Source organism: Engraulis encrasicolus, chromosome 23 (assembly GCF_034702125.1).
Source record: "Engraulis encrasicolus isolate BLACKSEA-1 chromosome 23, IST_EnEncr_1.0, whole genome shotgun sequence".
Taxonomy (NCBI): Eukaryota; Metazoa; Chordata; class Actinopteri; order Clupeiformes; family Engraulidae; genus Engraulis; species Engraulis encrasicolus.
In genome coordinates this window covers 25,226,778-25,244,711 of record NC_085879.1, presented here as the reverse complement: position 1 = coordinate 25,244,711, position 17,934 = coordinate 25,226,778, and the positions used below count along the sequence as shown (strand labels likewise).

Genomic DNA, 17,934 nt, shown 5'->3' with positions numbered 1-17,934 from the left:
GCAGTGCACAGTACACAATACGCAGTACGCAATACGCAGTACGCAGCACGCAGTGCGCAGTACACAATACGCAGTATGCTGGCCGTACACACATCTCAGATCTCTGACGACTCGATCCTCTCGATCCACGGCAGACCTCCTCCAGAAGGCGGCTCCTCCTCGTCCGTGAAATCTCCCTCCTCCTCCTGATTGGCCATACGCCTGTCCAGGCTCCCTCCACCTACACTACCACCTCCACCACCACCTCCACCTCCTCCACCACTGCCCCCTCCCCGGTCCCCGTGGCTCCCTCCTCCTCCTCCTCCTCCTCCTCCACCTCCTCCCCCTCCTCCTCCTCCTCTCAGATGCTGCAGCTCCTTCTCCAGGGCTTCGCTCTTGTGGTACATCTCCAGGTAGCTGGCCTGCAGCTCGCGCTGGTAGCGGATCACCTTCTCCTTCTCCGTCTGCCAGGTGTGGCGCTCGGACTCGAACGCCGTGGCCTGCGCCTCGTTCTGACGCCGCTCCAGCAACAGCTCCGCCCGCAGGCGCTCCTCGGTACTGCTGGTGGCGCCCAGAGCCCCACCACCGCTGCCACCTGCACGGTGAAGAGGAAAGGGTGTCAATATGTCAGAGTAATAAAGTAGTGTGAGGGATGCGTGCACATCCAGTGGAAAAAGGTGCTGCATCAAACAAAGATGCGTAAAAGAAGAAGTGCTAATTGGTGATTTTCACGATGTCTGGGACCACCACACGAAATCTTCAAGATGCTAAATCGACTTTGTAAGTGTTGCTGTATTTGTTTGCTGTTTCCTGGGTAGCTATAGCAATAAAGTTCATAAAGGTTGGAGCAGGCTTCACCCAACAAATGTTCTCTTCTTTTAACCCCTTAAGACACGGCTTTATAAATTTGCTGTTACCAGAATGGCAATGACCAAGTCGTAATGTATTACTTAAGGCCCCGTGCACTGTCATAGTAGTGTAGTACTATAGTAGTTAACTTTCAATGTCTATTAGAGCGTGCCACAGCAGGTACGGCGTGCATTAAGGGGCTACGGGTGCAGACCAAAATATTGTAAAACTGAAAAATGAGAAAAGGTCGCACCATGCATAGGTTTCGGCGTTCAGCCTTCCTCATTGTGCGCAGGCAGAATGCCGAAACGCGTCTGTGTAATAAAGAAACCTTTTCTCATTTTTTAGCTATAGCAATAGCAATAAGATTTGTATAGGACATTTGCCCAGGTCCATTCTCCGCACTGTGCACTGTGTACTGAGATGCAGTGCACTTTCCGCCCTCACGTAACGGCAAAATTTGAGGGTGAAGTGCGGGTCCAAATCACATTCTGTCTGATACACTTAACGGAAATGACGATTGTTGTATGTCATCAGAATTTACCAACCGCGAAAATACAATTCATCATGGAAGACACTGTTCGGTATGTTGACATTTTTTTTAGTTACCCCTGTTCCTTATTCACATGGATCTTTTGGATCAAAACTATGCTGTTATTAAGGAGAGTCGGCAGTTTGACAGATCTGACATTCAACTACGTAACAAACATGACTGCCGTTGAGTGTGAAACGTGTAAAGTAACTCCACACTTCACAATGGCCGGTTTGAGTAAGGGTGTTATCCGGGTAGTTTACAGTACAGTGCACTTCACCGCCGCGATTAGAAATGGAACACCCTGCCTACCCAAACACAGTGCGGAAAGGGCGGTAAGTACGGAGATTGGAACACCCCAACAATCATACATACAGCAACTGTCATTCAAACTGTCATGTGTACCCTACCGAAAGCCTCTTCCGAGCTGCCTCGATGGTCTCCATTGACAGACGCACCCCCGCCCCCGACTGCGGACCCGGCCACGCTCTGCGTGCTGCCTGCCATGCTGGCGACCTTCAAACGACCCCTGGCGGCCTGCAGGGCGGCAGCCGACTGCACGGCGGCCAGCTGCAGTGCCTCCACCTGGCCGTCCTTGGTGCGCGCGTCCGCCCGCGCCTCCCGCAGCTCCGTCTTCAGCTGGAATATCTCGCTCAGCTTGCGGGCCACCTCCGCCTGGGAGTCGCGCAGCTGCTGCTTCAGTAAAGAGATCTCGCCAGACTTCTGGCACACCTGGCATAGGTGGGGGTGGGAGGAGGAAGAGAGCAGTTGAGTGTGTGTGTGTGGGTGTGTGTGTGTGTGTGTGTGTGTGTGTGTGTAGCTGCCACTTCAGGAGTGAGAGGGGGGTTAGAGAGCAGGTGTGTGTGTGTACAGAGGCGATTCTAGGGTCAGGTGGGGCCCCAAGCGAAAATGCAAAATAATGAACATTTGAACCAAAATTGCCACTACTGTGGTAAAGTGTGGGCTGTTATCCACTATCTAGGGGCTTGGGGTCCCAAGCGGCTGCCTGCCTTGCCTGGTCTCAAGATGCACCTCTGTGTGTGTGTGTGTGTGTGTGTGTGTGTGTGTGTGTGTGTGTGTGTGTGTGTGTGTGTGTGTGTGTGTGTGTGTGTGTGTGTGTGTGTGTGTGTGTGTGTGTGTGTGTGTGTGTGAAGATATATAGTACTGTATACATCTCCCTTATTCCCTAGTGCAATATCTCTTACCTAGTGCAATATCTCCTCCCTTGTGAAATATCTCTTTACCCATGAAAAGGCAGGTAACGCCTTCTGCTCCTCCTCCTCCCCCTTTCCTCTCTCTTCATCTCTCCTGCCCCCTCGTCCTCCTTTTCTTTTTTCTTTTCATCACCCTCTCTTAAGTTCTCCTTCAAAGGGCCTCTTCTTTTACTCATCTCTCCCTCTACACCTCCCTCCCTTCACCCCTCCCTCTCTTCTGCAACTCCCTCTTCCCTTCTTGCTTTCACCACTTTTTGCCACTCGACTGTAGTCTACTCTTCTTTTATTTTTTTCCTACCCTCCTTTCCACTCTAGTCTAATCTTCCTTCCTTTATTCCCCTTTCTTCACTACTCCCTCTCTCCTCTCCTCTTCCCTCCTCCACCCCTCTCCTTCTCCTCTTACCTCCCACTGCGTCTCCTCCAGCTGGGGGTTGTTCTCCAGTGCTCCTCCCTCACCACCACCTCCACCTCCTCCTCCTAAAAAAAGGAAAAGCAGGAGTACAAGTCTTTTATTATCATGTTTCAAGTACAGCGAGATGTTTTCTCAGAACATTTAAACCGATGTGCAGACTAGAAAACATAGTAGATAGATAAAAACAGTGAAATGACATGACAGAACATTTCTGCGCAACTGCAATTATATAATGTGCTTGGGAAGTCACTGGGTACAGTGTACAAAGCGAACAAAAGAACACAGTGTGTGACAATATGTACTTACGCGGTACCATACCGAACCCTAAATCTATGGTACAGTACAAAGTAGTAGTGTCATATAGTGAGAGTCACATACGGCAAAAATAGACATTGTCACCGTCCAGCCTCGAAACCTCGTAACTCCACTTTCTATGATCTCTTTTTATGCTTTCTTTGTTTACTTTTTAAATATAAACCAATACAATTGGTCAGTCGCCATGAGAATATCATGTATTTTAAATGATCTAATAACAACTTTTATGATGGATTCTATGTATTTAGAACATAGTGATTTCAAATAAATATTTACAAAAATTAGTGATACATGTGGCGATACAAGGTTTGTGCCGGACAGCGACAACATCACACAAACAGACACACACTCCTCTTCCTTGATCCATAGTTAGGTGTGTACAGTGTCAGCACACAGTGTTACATGTACTGCACACAGGGACAGATTAATTAATGCACAGGCTAGATATGGCTGCAGCCTAGCCCCCACAGGCTAGATATGGCTGCAGCCGAGGGGCCCCCACAGGCTAGATATGGCTGCAGCCTAGCCCCCACAGGCTAGATATGGCTGCAGCCGAGGGGACCCCACAGGCTAGATATGGCTGCAGTCGAGGGGCCCCCACCTGCCAGGGGACCACCTGATTGGACAAAAGTCAAACATTTCAGAATTGTGACATGATGCAATATTTAAAAAATAATCCGTTGTGGTGAGTACAGTTTTACCGTAAATCCTCCCTCCACAGTTGACAGACATGTTATCCTTTATTTCTTGTCCGTAATTAAGACACTATCATTTAATTTTGCGTCGAAATTTGCCCTCCGGGGGAGGGGGGGGGAGTGCACGGCAACCTGTAGCCTAGGGGCCATCTTAATCCGGCCCTGACTGCACATGTTCATGTGAATTACATGTAGCATGAGGGCTAGTAAAAAAGAAGTCGCAAAATTGAGTGCTGCCAAAACACTGGCACTGGCAAATATAAATCATATACAGTATACATATTTTGACATTGATGTTTTTTTTTCATTTGTTAAGCACTCTGAGCTGCATGCCTTGTGTAATATAGTGCTATAGAAATACAGTTATTATTATTATCATAATTATTATTATTATTATTATTATTATTATTATTATTATTATTATATTATATCCACACCACCTCCTCCTGGATCATGACTGCTGACATGGACAGGGGATCACCACATAGCAATGGAATGTATACTCCCTGAAAACACAACAACTACTGGACAAAACAGACACATATAGCTGCTTCTGCTCCTGCTCCTGCTCTTCCTCCCAACTTGGTCCTCAGTGGGAACATTGAAAAGCAATATTATTATATTATACTGTATGTTATATAATATATATCAGGCATAAGAAATATACAGCATACACCTCCACCCTCTCCTGTTGGGCCTTGCAGAGCTACAGCTGCAGGCTAAATATATTCTACTTTAATCTACTCTACTACAAATATATACTATACACCATGGGCATGGGCATGGTATGGGTATGGTATGGGCATGGGTAAGCGGTTAGGGTGTCAGACTTGTAGCCCAAAGGTTTCAAGTTCGACTCGTCAGGTTGGTGGGGGGAGTAATTAAACAGTGCTCTCCCCCATCCTCCTCCATGACTGAGGTACACTGAGCATGGTACTGTCCCGCCGCACTGCTCCCTACGGGCGCCATTGAGGGCTGCCCCCTTGCACAGTTGAGGCATAAATGCAATTTTGTTGTGTGCAGTGTGCTGTGGAGTGCTGTGTCACAATGACAATGGGAGTTGGAGTTTCCCGATGGGCTCTCACTTTCACTTTCCTAAAAGACACTCACCTGCTCCTCCTCCTCCTCCTCCTCCTCCTCCTCTCACTTTCACTTTCCTAAAAGACACTCACCTGCTCCTCCTCCTCCTCTCCTCTCAGTATCACTTTCCTAAAAGACACTCACCTCCTGCTCCTCCTCCTCCTCCTCTCACTTTCACTTTCCTAAAAGACACTCACCTGCTCCTCCTGCTCCTCCTGCTGCTCTGCTCCGGCTCTCCTTCTCGGCGCGGAGTGCCTGCGTCTCCTGCTGGAGGCGCGCCCTCTCCTGCTGGGCCTTGTAGAGCTGCAGCTGCAGGGTGCGCTGCGAGCGCTGGGCCTGCTGGGAGACCTGCCGCAGCTTGGCGGCGTACAGCCTCTTCAGCTCCTCCACCTCGCGCTCCCACAGACGCTGCTTCTCCTCAAACACCTGCGCCAGCCGCAACACGGAAGACTTCAGAGGAGGAGGCGGCCAGAAGGAGGTGAAGGAAGGGAGGGGGGAGGAGGAGGAGGAGTAGGAAGGAAGCGGAGGAGGAAGAGGAGGAAGAGGAGGCAGGGAGGAAAGGGGAGGAGGACGAGGTGGAGGAGGAGGAAAGAGGACGTGGGGGAGGAGGAGGAGGAGGAAAGAGGACGTGGGGGAGGAGGAGGAGGCAGGAAGGAAGGAGGAGGTTGGGGAGGAGGTGAAGGAGGAAGGAAGGGGGAGGTTGGGGACGAGGTGGAGGAGGAGGAAAGAGGACGTGGGGGAGGAGGAGGAGGAGGAGGAAATGTAAGGTGGGGGAGATGGAGGTGAAAAGCAAAAGGAAGAGGAGGTGGGGAGGAGGGATGAGGGAGGTAAAGAAGGAGATGAACAGGAGGAGAAAAGGAGGAGGGGGAGGAGGGAGGTGTGTGGAGGGATGGAAGGAGTAACATGTGCAAGGCCAGAGGGGAGGAGGACGACAGGGTACAAGTGGACGAGGAGATGAAGGGATGAAGGGATGAGTGGAGGAGGAGGAGTGTGGTTGTGAAATGAAGCAAAAGAGAGGGAAAGCAGCCAGTGCAGACAAAACAAAACAAGGTGCAAGCAGAGAAAAATAAAGCAGCACAAGCATGGAGAAAAAACAAAAAACAAAACAGAAAACAGAGATGCAATGGTTAACTACAGTCTGCTACAGGGCTAGATGGGGATGCACTGCTTTTCTCTTTTATATGGAGGAGGTGATGGGGGGGGGGGGTAATGCTAGAAGCTGACGGAGAGAGGGAGTGAGGGGTGATGGGAGGGATGAAGGTGGAATAATGGAGGGATGGAGGGAGGTTGGATTGGAGGAGGGCCGTGGAGAGACACTCGGGCAGGGTTGCCAAATGAGACAGATGATTTCCAGCCCAAAAAACTGCTCAAAACCCGCCTGGGAGCACTAAATCCTCACCAAATTGAACAAAATTCTATTGATTTCTATGGCCGTAAACTGACAGGAAAAACCCACCCAAATGCCCTTTTTACCCGTTTTTACCCACAGACGGCCATCCTGAGCAGCCCAATTGGGTAGGACACTGCCCAACCTGGCAACGCTGCACTCAGAGGCAAACGCACAGCTGTGACACAGAAAAACAGGGCCAGCAGGAGACGTCTTGACTCTCCACACTGGGACACGGAACGTGTGTGTGTGTGTGTGTGTGTGTGTGTGTGTGTGTGTGTGTGTGTGTGTGTGTGTGTGTGTGTGTGTGTGTGTGTGTGCGCGCCGCGCATGTGTGAAGAGAGTTGTATGTGCGTGTGGGCGCGTGTGTGTGTGCGTACACGCGCTTGTATGTGTGAAGAGAGTCGACTGTGTGTGTGTGTGTGCGAAAAGAGTTGTGTGTGTGTGTGTGTGTGTGTGTGTGTGTGTGTGTGTGTGTGTGTGTGTGTGTGTGTGTGTGTGTGTGTGTGCGCGTGTGTGTGTGTGTGTGTGTGCGCGTGCTTGCGCGTGTGCATGTGTGTGTGTGTGTGTGTGTACGGGTGAGTGAGTGTGAGTGAGAAGGGTGAATGGCCAAAATTAAACACGTTTATTCCGCTACATCAGTATGGAATGAGGCCAGTCTCAAGGAAAAACACTGGGGTGACTTTGGGGGCAAATAAAAGACAAGAGAGATTGATTGTGACATTGCCATGAGATCCAATGGGGAAATATGTGATGCATATCAAAAAGCATGCTGTTGTCATTCTTAGATGAGAAGAGTAATTCCCAGTGTGTTGGAGGATACCCTCATTCCTAATGACGTGTTGAACGTGTCTCGTCCAATCAGAAGTTGTTTAATAATTCGACCGGATCTAACTATTGTATAACGAAAAGTATGTTGCTGTCAAGTGACAAAAAACAAACAAACATTTATCTTGATGACGTTGTCATTTCCATTGATATTCAGTTGATTGTATCCCATCATGTTTACTTTGATCATAAGTATGATCTGAACTGAGATTCTGTTCAGATTCTGTTGTGCAATGGCGTTCTATAGTGTATTAATAAGGGAGCTGGGCTCACCTGTGGGATGGTGTCCTATATACAGGGTATCTGCACATTTTTGCTCACCCAATTTAATGCTTTTTAATACCATTTTTAATACCTCCAACAAGAAAATTAATACCACTACACGGGGTGTATGCATGTGCACGTTACATGGTATAGTTGTTATTACATTGCTATAATGCAATGCAATACACATATACAATAAAAGTATTATTATGACTATTGTGCTAGTAGTGAAGCCTAATGTGAACACATGTAAGCAGCAGCAAGGAAGAACTGATCTAGAAGCCTATGGAGACCAAGCTTAATGTTTCTCCCTCAGCCTCGCACATGCTTTAATAAGCCTACGAAATAAAACTGAGCATGCATTCACGCTGCTCTCTGTTATTTCATTCTCACTGCCAGCTCCCTTGTCACTTTCTGTGGCAGACATTTGTCATGACTTGTTAAAGAGGTTTCTGAATGATGTGGGAGTTTTCATGACTGTGCAGAATCTGCCCCTCCCTTAGAATAATGTATTATTATTTCAAATCAAAGTAGCCTGCATCTGTGTTAAAATTACAGTTGATCTGGCTGCTGCCCAGGAGGGCCCAAGCTCCAGTAGTCTTTATTGTTGTTCTTAATTTAACCAAGACATGCAAACACAACAAAAAGAGCGAGGTGACGCACACTAGTTTGAAACACCATTAGGCCTAACCCATTTCTTTTAAATTCCTTCAAAACTGAAGCCATTTCAAAATTGAGCATGTTTGAAAGTTTGATGGCATTTAATCAAATACCTTCAATTGTAAAAAAAAATTAAAATAAAATAAAATGAGCAACAATTGACCATTCATAATGGATAAATAGTTGAGTGCACATTAGCCTACTATGAGTAGAGGCTATAACACCTGTGGATTAAAAAGGGTTAAAAAGGAACGGCTCTGGGCTACTCCTCCTTTCCCCCCAAGCTATCTAGCAAGAGGCGTTCTACTTTCAGTTTAGCAACAAGTCCTTCTTCGGAGCGGCGAGAGCAAGAAGCAGCAGCAGCAGCTTCATGTGAATACCACAAGCATTTCACCGCGGACACGCGACTAAAATATAAGCTACCGATGCACACGCCACGCGGTTACCGATTTGGACATCCTCGCATATCTCATTGCGTCATTTAGACTCGTAAACACCGGTTTATTACATTTTACACACATTTCCACCGCTTGCAACTTCACTACTCGGGCACACTCCCGATTGCGTTACCCCTTGACAGCATCAAATAACCGTAAACACAATGATACGAAGCTCGGAGACTTTGAAGTAGAATATTGCACGATTTAACTGCTAATCTAAATTGCAATCATGGCATTCATGAAATTACATGCGTCAAACTCACGCTTTCGACGAGTAAAGTTTCGACGGTACGACAGAAATACAAATATCCACGCGGCATTTTGGTTGATAAAATTTAAAGTCTCAACTCTTAAACGGCGGTCAAGTCAGCCACCACACGCACTGTGGTCGATGGAATTTACTTGGTCAGCCATCGTCATCAACCAGTAGGGGAATCCAGACGAGGGGGTCTGCTACCTGGCCGCCTGTCATTTACTGTCGAGTGCCTTGTTTCCTACCCCAGGCATGTTCCGACTCGGAGCGCTTGTTGCCGTCTGTCTTAGTGATGGAAAACTGTTTTTACGTAATTTAACTGTCCAAATATCTATATATTAGGCTACTACATTGTGTCCGGGTGAAATTTAATGCCGATCCTTTGAAAATTAATGCCACACCTCGAAATTTAATGATTTTTAAAGCCTTAAATTGCAAGTTCTGTATTTAATGCTTTTTAATGTCCCGCGGGGACCCTGTATATAGTAACATTGGTCAGGGGAGCAGCTCACCTGTGCGATGGCATCTTATATATAGTGTATTGTTCAGGTAGACACCTCACCTGTGCGATGGCGTCTTATATATAGTGTATTGGCCAGGTAGGCGTCTCACCTGTGCGATGGCGTCTTATATAGTGTATTGTTCAGGTAGGCTCACCTGTGCGATGGCATCTTATATACAGTGTATTGTTCAGGTAGGCTCACCTGTGCGATGGCGTCCTCGCTCTCGTCCAGGTTCCTCCTCATCTGCCGCAGCTCCTGGTCCTTCTCCACCAGCCGCTCCTCCAGGTCGCGCACCACGTCCTCCATGGACATCGACAACTCGTAGGGGGGCGGGGCCTCGCTGCCGTAGCCGCGGAGACGGCCCAGCGTGGCCGCCCCCGAGTGGTGGCTGGGCCCCGGCAGAGAGCTGTCGGTGGCGTTGGAGAGGCCTCCTCGCGAGCCGGCCGAGCGGCGCTCCAGGGAGCCGATGTGGTCGATGTGGCCCATGGATATACTGATGTGGCCTGGAGACAGGGGTTTAAAGGTACACTGGGTAAGATTTTTAGATTTCCAGAATTCATGCTACCCATTCACTAATGTTACCTTTTTCATGAATACTTACCACCACCATCAAATTTTAAGTATTCATTATGACTGGAAAAATGTTACTTCTCATACATGAAAAGGGGGATCTTCTCCATGGTCCGCCATTTTGAATTTCCAGAAATAGCCATTTTTAGCTGCAAAAATGAATGTACTTGGGCCATACTAGAAAATATTAGGTTATTATTTTGTAAGCTTTCATGAAAAGATCAAATTTGGCAATAGGCAGCCCAGTTTCAATGAGCAGCATAACTGCAGTACCTCTTTTTGACCATTTCCTGCACAGTGTAGCTTTAAGCAATAAGCCACGAGAGGCCGTGGGTAGTGCTCGTTTTACAACGGGTAAGGGGAGTGCCGTAAACGTCCCCTTATTAACCGTTGTAAATAGAGCACAACCCACAAGCTTGAAGTGGCTTATTGCTTATCTAACACTGTTACACTTAATCGTTGACCAAATTTCTTTCAAAAACGCTTTAATAACAATTCATTTACAGACATTTATTTATTTACTGTAAGTTATTTTGTTTTGTTCAGCACCTGTGCCACTGATGTGCACGTGCTCTCTGCTTTCTTGGAATTCCCAGCAGCCCTTACCTAGTGGAGGCCGGAAGGGGGGCCGGTAAGGAGGCAGCAGGCTGCTGAGCGAGTGGTGCCCCGAGTCGGACGCGTTCTCCTCGTCCTCGTGGCTCAGGTGACGTGGCTGCTGCTGCTGGTGGTGGTGCGGCGTCCCACCGCCCGTCTTTCCAAGATGGCGGGAAGGTGACGATGCAGAGGAGGACGACGCGCTGGACAGGGATTTGGACGCCCCCGAGGCGATGGTGACGTAGGACGGGCGTGGGCCGTTGTGAGGCGGGCCCCCCGTGTCCGGGCCGTCTCTGTCCCTGTCCCGCGCCGGGTAGAGGTTCTGCATGGAGCTGAAGTTCTTGGGTGTGACTGGCTTGAAGGCGGACGGCCTGAGGCGTGACTGGTGGAGGGAGAGAGGGAGAGAGAGAGAGAGAGAGAGAGAGAGAGAGAGAGAGAGAGAGAGAGAGAGAGAGAGAGAGAGAGAGAGAGAGAGAGAGAGAGAGGGAGCGGAGAGAGAGTCAGACTCACCCAGAGTGAGGGTGGGCGGATCGACAAATCCAGCTGCAAATGGCATCACAACGACGCAACTCCACGTCCTTCTGCCCACCGACTTGGAGAGAGTCAGAGGTAAAGTGAGGGTGGGTGGGTGGACGGATTGATCTATTGCAACCAACTGCATCACAAGGCAACTCAATGCGCTGCCTTCCAAATTGGTCAGGACCAGGGCTGGACTGACCATCTGGTATAGCAGGCATGTCCCGGTGGGCCCCTTTTTTCAGAAATATTGAAAAAAATATATTTTCTATTTTTTTTACATTTCTGAAAATAGAGGCCCACAAGGGCGCGGGAGGGACCCACTGGTGAGTCAGTTCTGCACCGCTAATTGAGGCGCCCCTTTAAGAGAAAAATGCCCGGGCCCTGTTTCTCCCCCCAGTCCTGCCCTGGACAGGACTGGGCAGGACAGTAGAGGAGAAGGCAGGACGAATGTGCCTCAGCTGGGTGTTTGAGCAGCAGCCAAGTGGCACATTGGAGATTGCTACTACTAAAAGGACACCCACCCACGTCCCACGTCCTCCTTGTCCATATATTTTCCTCTCTCTCCTTTCATTACGTGCTTTCAACGCGATGGATTCGAAGCACTGTGGCAGCTTAAATTTGATTGTGGCCATAAATTCAACCACCCCATTCAACCCACCATCCCACCCACCCACTTCCTTCGGAGGCCTGGACACACACAGAGTCTACAGTACATGGCCAGGGCCGGATAAATAATGCCCGGGGCGCCTAGGCTACAGGTTGCTCTGGGGCTCCAACGGAGGAGAAATTTCATGACAAATTTCCATAGACATTGTCATACTTTGGAATATTAACAAGATTTAAAGTTATACTTGTCACAAGAGCTGCATTTTTCAATATCTTTTTAATACATTTTTTTGGTGCTTTTGGGGGGCAGCCATATCTAGCCTGTGTATTAATCCGGCCGTGTACATGGCATGCGCCGTGCAGCAAGCTTCTTGAGATTTACTCAGATATGAGGAAGCAGGGCCGTTGAAAGCTATGACCGGGCCTGGGACCAAGTCACCTGAGGGGCGCCCTTACCCCGCAATGTAATGAGGACCCCCCTCAGCCCAGGATCACTGACCCCTTTGTAGTTTACCCCCCCAACCCACCCCACAGCTGGTTTCCCTGTGTGAGGAACAATGGGTGGTGGGAGGTACGGCTCACTCGAGAATTAATATCGTTCTAGCCATATATAATAAGAAATATGGCTGCAGCGCAGCGCCAGCCAAAGAGGTGAAAAAAGGTCTTATCAGAAGACAGCCAGCCATTCATTTACCCAACTGAAAAGTGATCGCAGAAAATTCATTCATCTCATACCGTCATGGGTCCCTTTCATAAACCCATATCTCACCCGTAGCCTACAGTGAAAAGATAAGCATGTGAAGAGTTCAGATGCAAAACCCCCTAACTCCATTTCTGAAGACCTGCACTTCTATATTTTTAGAGAACCCCGTTGTTGGTTTGGTTTACATTCATGCACTTGATAATACATATAAATAGTTATATTACATAAATACAATTAAAAAATATGCAATTTTGATAGCTTTGTATTAAATAAAAATGATTTAAGATTATTTTCTGAAAAGGCACTTAGGGGGTTTTGCATCTGAACTCTTCAGGTGTACAATGCAGTTGAGCCTGTCATGCAGTGTTAAGGTCTGTTCGCACCAAGAACAATAATGATAATGAACATTAATGATAGTAGGCCAACACTATGTAGGTAATATGCACATTCAGATTGAATGTACTTTTAATTGCAAACATCACACATAAGTTGTGGTAGCCTCTTTGTGCAGCTGGGGTTGCCGGCGGTATTTGCTGAAAATACTCCACTACATCATAACAACACTGATATGACATTACAGAGAGAAACAGATTAAGACATAGCCATTACAATTTTGGTGACAGTAAGTTTAGAACATAGCCTCTATACAAAGGGGTTTTAAATAGTGTGGTTGTGTAAAGAAAACAAAATCAAAAACTCAATATTGTGCTTTCGGCATTCAACGTGTTAAGTACCACAGCGAGTTTGTAAGTTTGCTACAGCAGCCTATTGATACAACAAACTATTTCCGTTTACTCTGTGATTTTTAAATGCTGAGCTTTTCAAACCAGCCTCCCGGAGGGTGTAAATTCTCCAATCTAAAACATAATTTGTATTCACAGATTTCTTATGCACACATTCCTTTCCTGGAGCACATTTCAGATGGTGAAGGACCTTTCAAAACATAAATTATGTACAGAAGAGTTTACAAAGTTTGCGTTGCACTTCTTCAGTTTAGCTGTTACTTTTGAGAATTTTGAGAACTTCTGAGAGTCTTCCTTCCTTCTTTCCTTCCTTTCTGAGATCTGCTCTAGCAGTTTACCTATCCCACACCCGCCCACTTTGTTGAACTCTGCCTACCTTATTGAACAATGCCTGCCTGCCATGTCAAATGTTGCCAATCATTCCAACTTTGGCTTTCCCCATAGGCAGAGTGTTCTTGTCAGAGTTCATATCAACCTTTGCCTTTCTTGTCAAAATTTGTAGACCAAACTTTGTAGATCATGTCAAACTCACCTACCTCATTAACATTTGCTTATCTTGACAAACTATGTCGTGGTCTGTAAGCAGTAGTTTGAACCATTGACAAAGGTTGGCGAGGTTATCAAAGGTAGGCAGTATTTGATGCAAACAAATGCAAATAATGCAAACCAAATGGAGGAGTGTATATTGGAGTGTATATGAATAGATGTGTGTATATGTATTGTATGTGTGTGTGTATATGTAGTGTATGTCTGTGTGAAATGTGTCTGTGTGAAAATGGTGTTTGTATGTACAGTATAGCAAATGAGATGTGTACTACAAGATCTAACCTAGTCCTGGTGGAACTGAACAGTCTGATGTGAAAACAAATATCCCTATGGGACAATAAAGAATCGAACCTTAATCTTAAACCTTGCCAAACTTTGTCAACAGTTTCACATTTACTGTATACAGACTACGTCAAATGTTGTCAATCATTCAACCTGCATTACATTACATTACATTGGCTGACGCTTTTATCCAAATCGACAGAATTGGCAGAACTCAAACTCGCCTAGGGCGCCAAATAAGCCAGAACTGGCCCTGGGGTGGCATTCTCGAAAGCAGCTTTGCTAACGATCGCAGCAACGTCCCTCGTAAGAGTGACTCAAGTGACTCAGTCTCAATAGCGACGCTCACCACTAAATCCAAGGGAATGTTGTTACGTCTTAAGACGTCTTAAGATGGTTAGCAACGACAAAAATCGAGAAACGGACACCTGATACAGACTATGTCAAATGTTGTCAATCATGCCGCCTGCACCTTATTACCTTGTCGAATTTTCCGCCCATGGGCAGCGAGTTCTTGCTGATGTCCACCTCCTTGCCATCCTTGTGGTAGACCTTGGCATACAGGCCGTCCTCCTCGCGCCCTCCTCCGTTGTGCTCCCTCTTGTTGATGGAGGAGGTGGACGAGGAGCTCACTCCAGACGACATGATGTGCTTATGCTTGTCCTTGTCCTTGTAGAGTAGAGTAGAGTAGAATGTATTAATCCCGAGGGAAATTAAGGTGTCCAATAGCATACATACGATACATAAATACAGAATATACAAGACACTACACATATAATTTCACATATATTGACCATATAGCACACAGTCACATACATTTAGCCACCAAAGGCAGGTCACACACACACACACACACACACACACACACACACACACACACACACACACACACACACACGGGGCAGTCATGGGTGAGCGGTTAGGGCGTCAGACTTGCATCCCAGAGGTTGCCGGTTCGACTCCCGACCCGCCAGGTTGGTGGGGGGAGTAATCAACCAGTGCTCTCCCCCATCCTCCTCCATGACTGAGGTACCCTGAGCATGGTACCGTCCCACCGCACTGCTCCCCATGGGGCGCCACTGAGGGCTGCCCCCTTGCACGGGTGAGGCATAAATGCAATTTCGTTGTGTGCAGTGTTCACTTGTGTGCTGTGGAGTGCTGTGCCACAATGACAATGGGAGTTGGAGTTTCCCAATGGGCTTACACTTTCACACTTATACACACACACACACACACACACACACACACACACACACACACACACACACACACAGCTCTCAGAGCACAGAGCAGCCAAGTGAAAAAGTGTTCAAAAAGTGTCAAAAGTCACTCTGCATTGTGTAGTAGTTAACAGTAAAAAATGGAGTGTTAATATTCCAGAGTAAATCTATATATACACCTATCAACAATATATATATATATACCTATATATATACATTATATTTACAACACTATGGAGAATCAAATTACTTTAACAGTGGAGTCAAAAGTCAGTGTACGATTTTGCAGATGGTTGGCGTGACGATTATCCACCTGCACTCTGCTCCAGGTGCCACCAGTGTTCAATATTTTTTCACATTCCAGTGTTGATAATTGGAAAATATTGAGTCGAATGAACTTTAAAAATGTTACATTGACCAAAGAGTAACAGTTACACTATTTTTGAGTGGGACCGCATGGAGTTAATTTTAACTCTTTAATAACACTTTTATTGATACCCAGGGGGAAATTCAGGTGTTAAGTACTGTACCTAAATATTCCGGCCTCTGAAGCCCATACAAACATGATATACCTTGGTATGAGAGGAAAAAGTGGGGAACTTGGTATGACAGAGAAAGGTGGGAAAAGACAGGCACTATTTACATGAACAGGCCGTGTGTATTTGTCCATGTAGCCTACATGAATGTGGAAGAAAGCAACAGGACGTGGTTGAGAAAATAGCCCCTATAATCATCGGCAAAAGATCGATCCACAAAGTTTTGAATCGATATCGCACTTTTCGAAGGTGAATCGATATTGGATCGTGGATCGACCTTTTGAACGCAGCTCTAGTCATGATGTACTTAAGCAGTGAATAAGATCGTCAGCAATCCCATCGGCATGAAAGGGCTACAGCATTTCATTTTTTAAAAAAAACTATTTTTGGGGGGTCTTTTTCAACTTAATTTGGTAGGACAGTGTGAGAGGTGGACAGGAAGCGAATTGGGAGAGAAACAGGGAGGGGTCAGCAAAGGACCCGGGCCGGGAATCGAACCCTTGTCAGCTGCATGGCAGGCGAGTGCCCTACCAAATGGCCACGGCAGGGCCCGGGCTACTGCATTTCAAAGTCGAGGGAAGGAGTAAAAACAAACAAACCTTCCTGGTGATGTTCAGGTAGTTGAGTATCTCCCGCTGGTTGAATCCCTTCTTCAGCAGCCCGTTGGAGTGGTGGTGGCTGCTCCTGGGCGGCGCCTGGGGCATGGCGCGGTTCCCGCAGCTGCTGTGGCCGTGATGGCCGCCACCCTTGGAGGACGGCATGGAGACGCCGGAGACGCCGTCGGGCCTCTCGATCAGGCTGCCCACGCTACCCATGATGCAGCGGGCCGAGGCCAGGGGGAGGGCGGCGAACGGAGAACCGCCGCCGCCGAAGCTGTTGCTGGGGTCGCTGTGGTTCAGAGACAGGGCCTGGACTGTTGCCATTGGTTACGGTAGCGGACAGCACGGAAAGGAGGTCTGAGGTGAAAGAAAAACAGAAAAGGAGAAAAAAAATAAGAGTTTAATTTTTAATTTTAAATGATGTGTAAAAATCAGGAAAGAGGTTTGGGGGAAAAGAGGACAAAAAAAATAATTTCATTAGGTGTTATAAACGATTGCCGGGTAGATGAAATGTCCCTACAAAACATCTGGGATAATCTGGGATAAAAGTGTGTATGGCATACCAGTCAGTCTAAATGAGCGGAGTGCATTCATGGAAGTTTACAATATGTTACCATTTGCCCCTTTGGTCTGATATTGTTTAAAAGCTGATATTAATTAGCCTGATTTTCAACAACTTTTTTCAACGACGATTTTCTTTAATCCAAAGGTGATTTAAATATTCCCACTATTCACACCCCTCTTCTCACATGCCCATTTCACTTGGGTCTTGGAATTGGCGATTAATTGCGATTCATATTGTTTAATCGAATAACGCATTACTCGATTAAAGCTCATTAATCGAGTAATTGTTTGCATCCCTACTACTGTAGGAAGTAGGCTATACTGTAGCTACAAGTTGCATTTGCATTTGTGTTTTTGAGCAGTGGAGTGGAGAGGGTCACCACTGGATCTGCCTGCCCTGCCCCATCATGCTCTGCGTTTGAGTGCGTGGCTAGACTAGACATGCATTACACAGGGGCTCAGAGGTGGATTTGGGACCAGTTCAAGCAGACAGATATTCTAAGGTTAAGCTCTTAAGTAAGAAAAAGGACCCGGCGGGCTTTAAACACCACTCATAACGGTCCGCTGGGCCGTCATGGGGGGGTTCATGGGTTGAAAATATGAAGGGCCGGACCGGACGGAACACACATAACACTGAACACGTGTACATGGCTTCTAGGCACGCATGCTTGCACCTAAAAACACAGACACGCACACACCCACATCATGTGCATAACAGCTGCTGTGGATCTGAGAGGCATGTGCCTCCTCCAGTATAACTAGTGGGGCTGTGGTGGGATGAGTCTGGCAGGGACGGCCCATTGCCTAAACCTGCCACTGGAACAACACTGACTCTAATGAACACTTGCTATATAGTGTAGCAATGTTACTGTGTGTTGTATAGTGTAACTGAAGCTACAAGGGTGGGGAACATTATAGGCCACTTTGGCTCAATAGAATGCAGCGTCACCCTCTGCTCTGAATTCCCCACCTACATCAGTTTTAGTATGAACACTAAAGCATTTTTATTCACAAATAGTACCTACCGTAATTTTCTGTTAG

General features: G+C 47.1%; 1 protein-coding gene across 1 annotated transcript in view; it reads right to left on the bottom strand.

The window, feature by feature from the left end:
• Nucleotides 1-95: 95 nt before the first annotated feature.
• The window catches only part of n4bp3 (NEDD4 binding protein 3), a 56,799-nt gene continuing 38,960 nt past the window's right edge, over nt 96-17,934 (bottom strand). Inside the window, exons 2-9 of the mRNA XM_063189879.1 lie at nt 16,330-16,686; nt 14,455-14,643; nt 10,588-10,957; nt 9,613-9,914; nt 5,274-5,502; nt 2,978-3,051; nt 1,815-2,092; nt 96-540 (exon numbers count right to left, since the gene is read on the bottom strand). Coding sequence (XP_063045949.1) covers nt 96-540; nt 1,815-2,092; nt 2,978-3,051; nt 5,274-5,502; nt 9,613-9,914; nt 10,588-10,957; nt 14,455-14,643; nt 16,330-16,653 — 2,211 coding nt within the window. The 5' untranslated portion in view covers nt 16,654-16,686. The remainder of the gene's footprint in view (nt 541-1,814; nt 2,093-2,977; nt 3,052-5,273; nt 5,503-9,612; nt 9,915-10,587; nt 10,958-14,454; nt 14,644-16,329; nt 16,687-17,934) is intronic.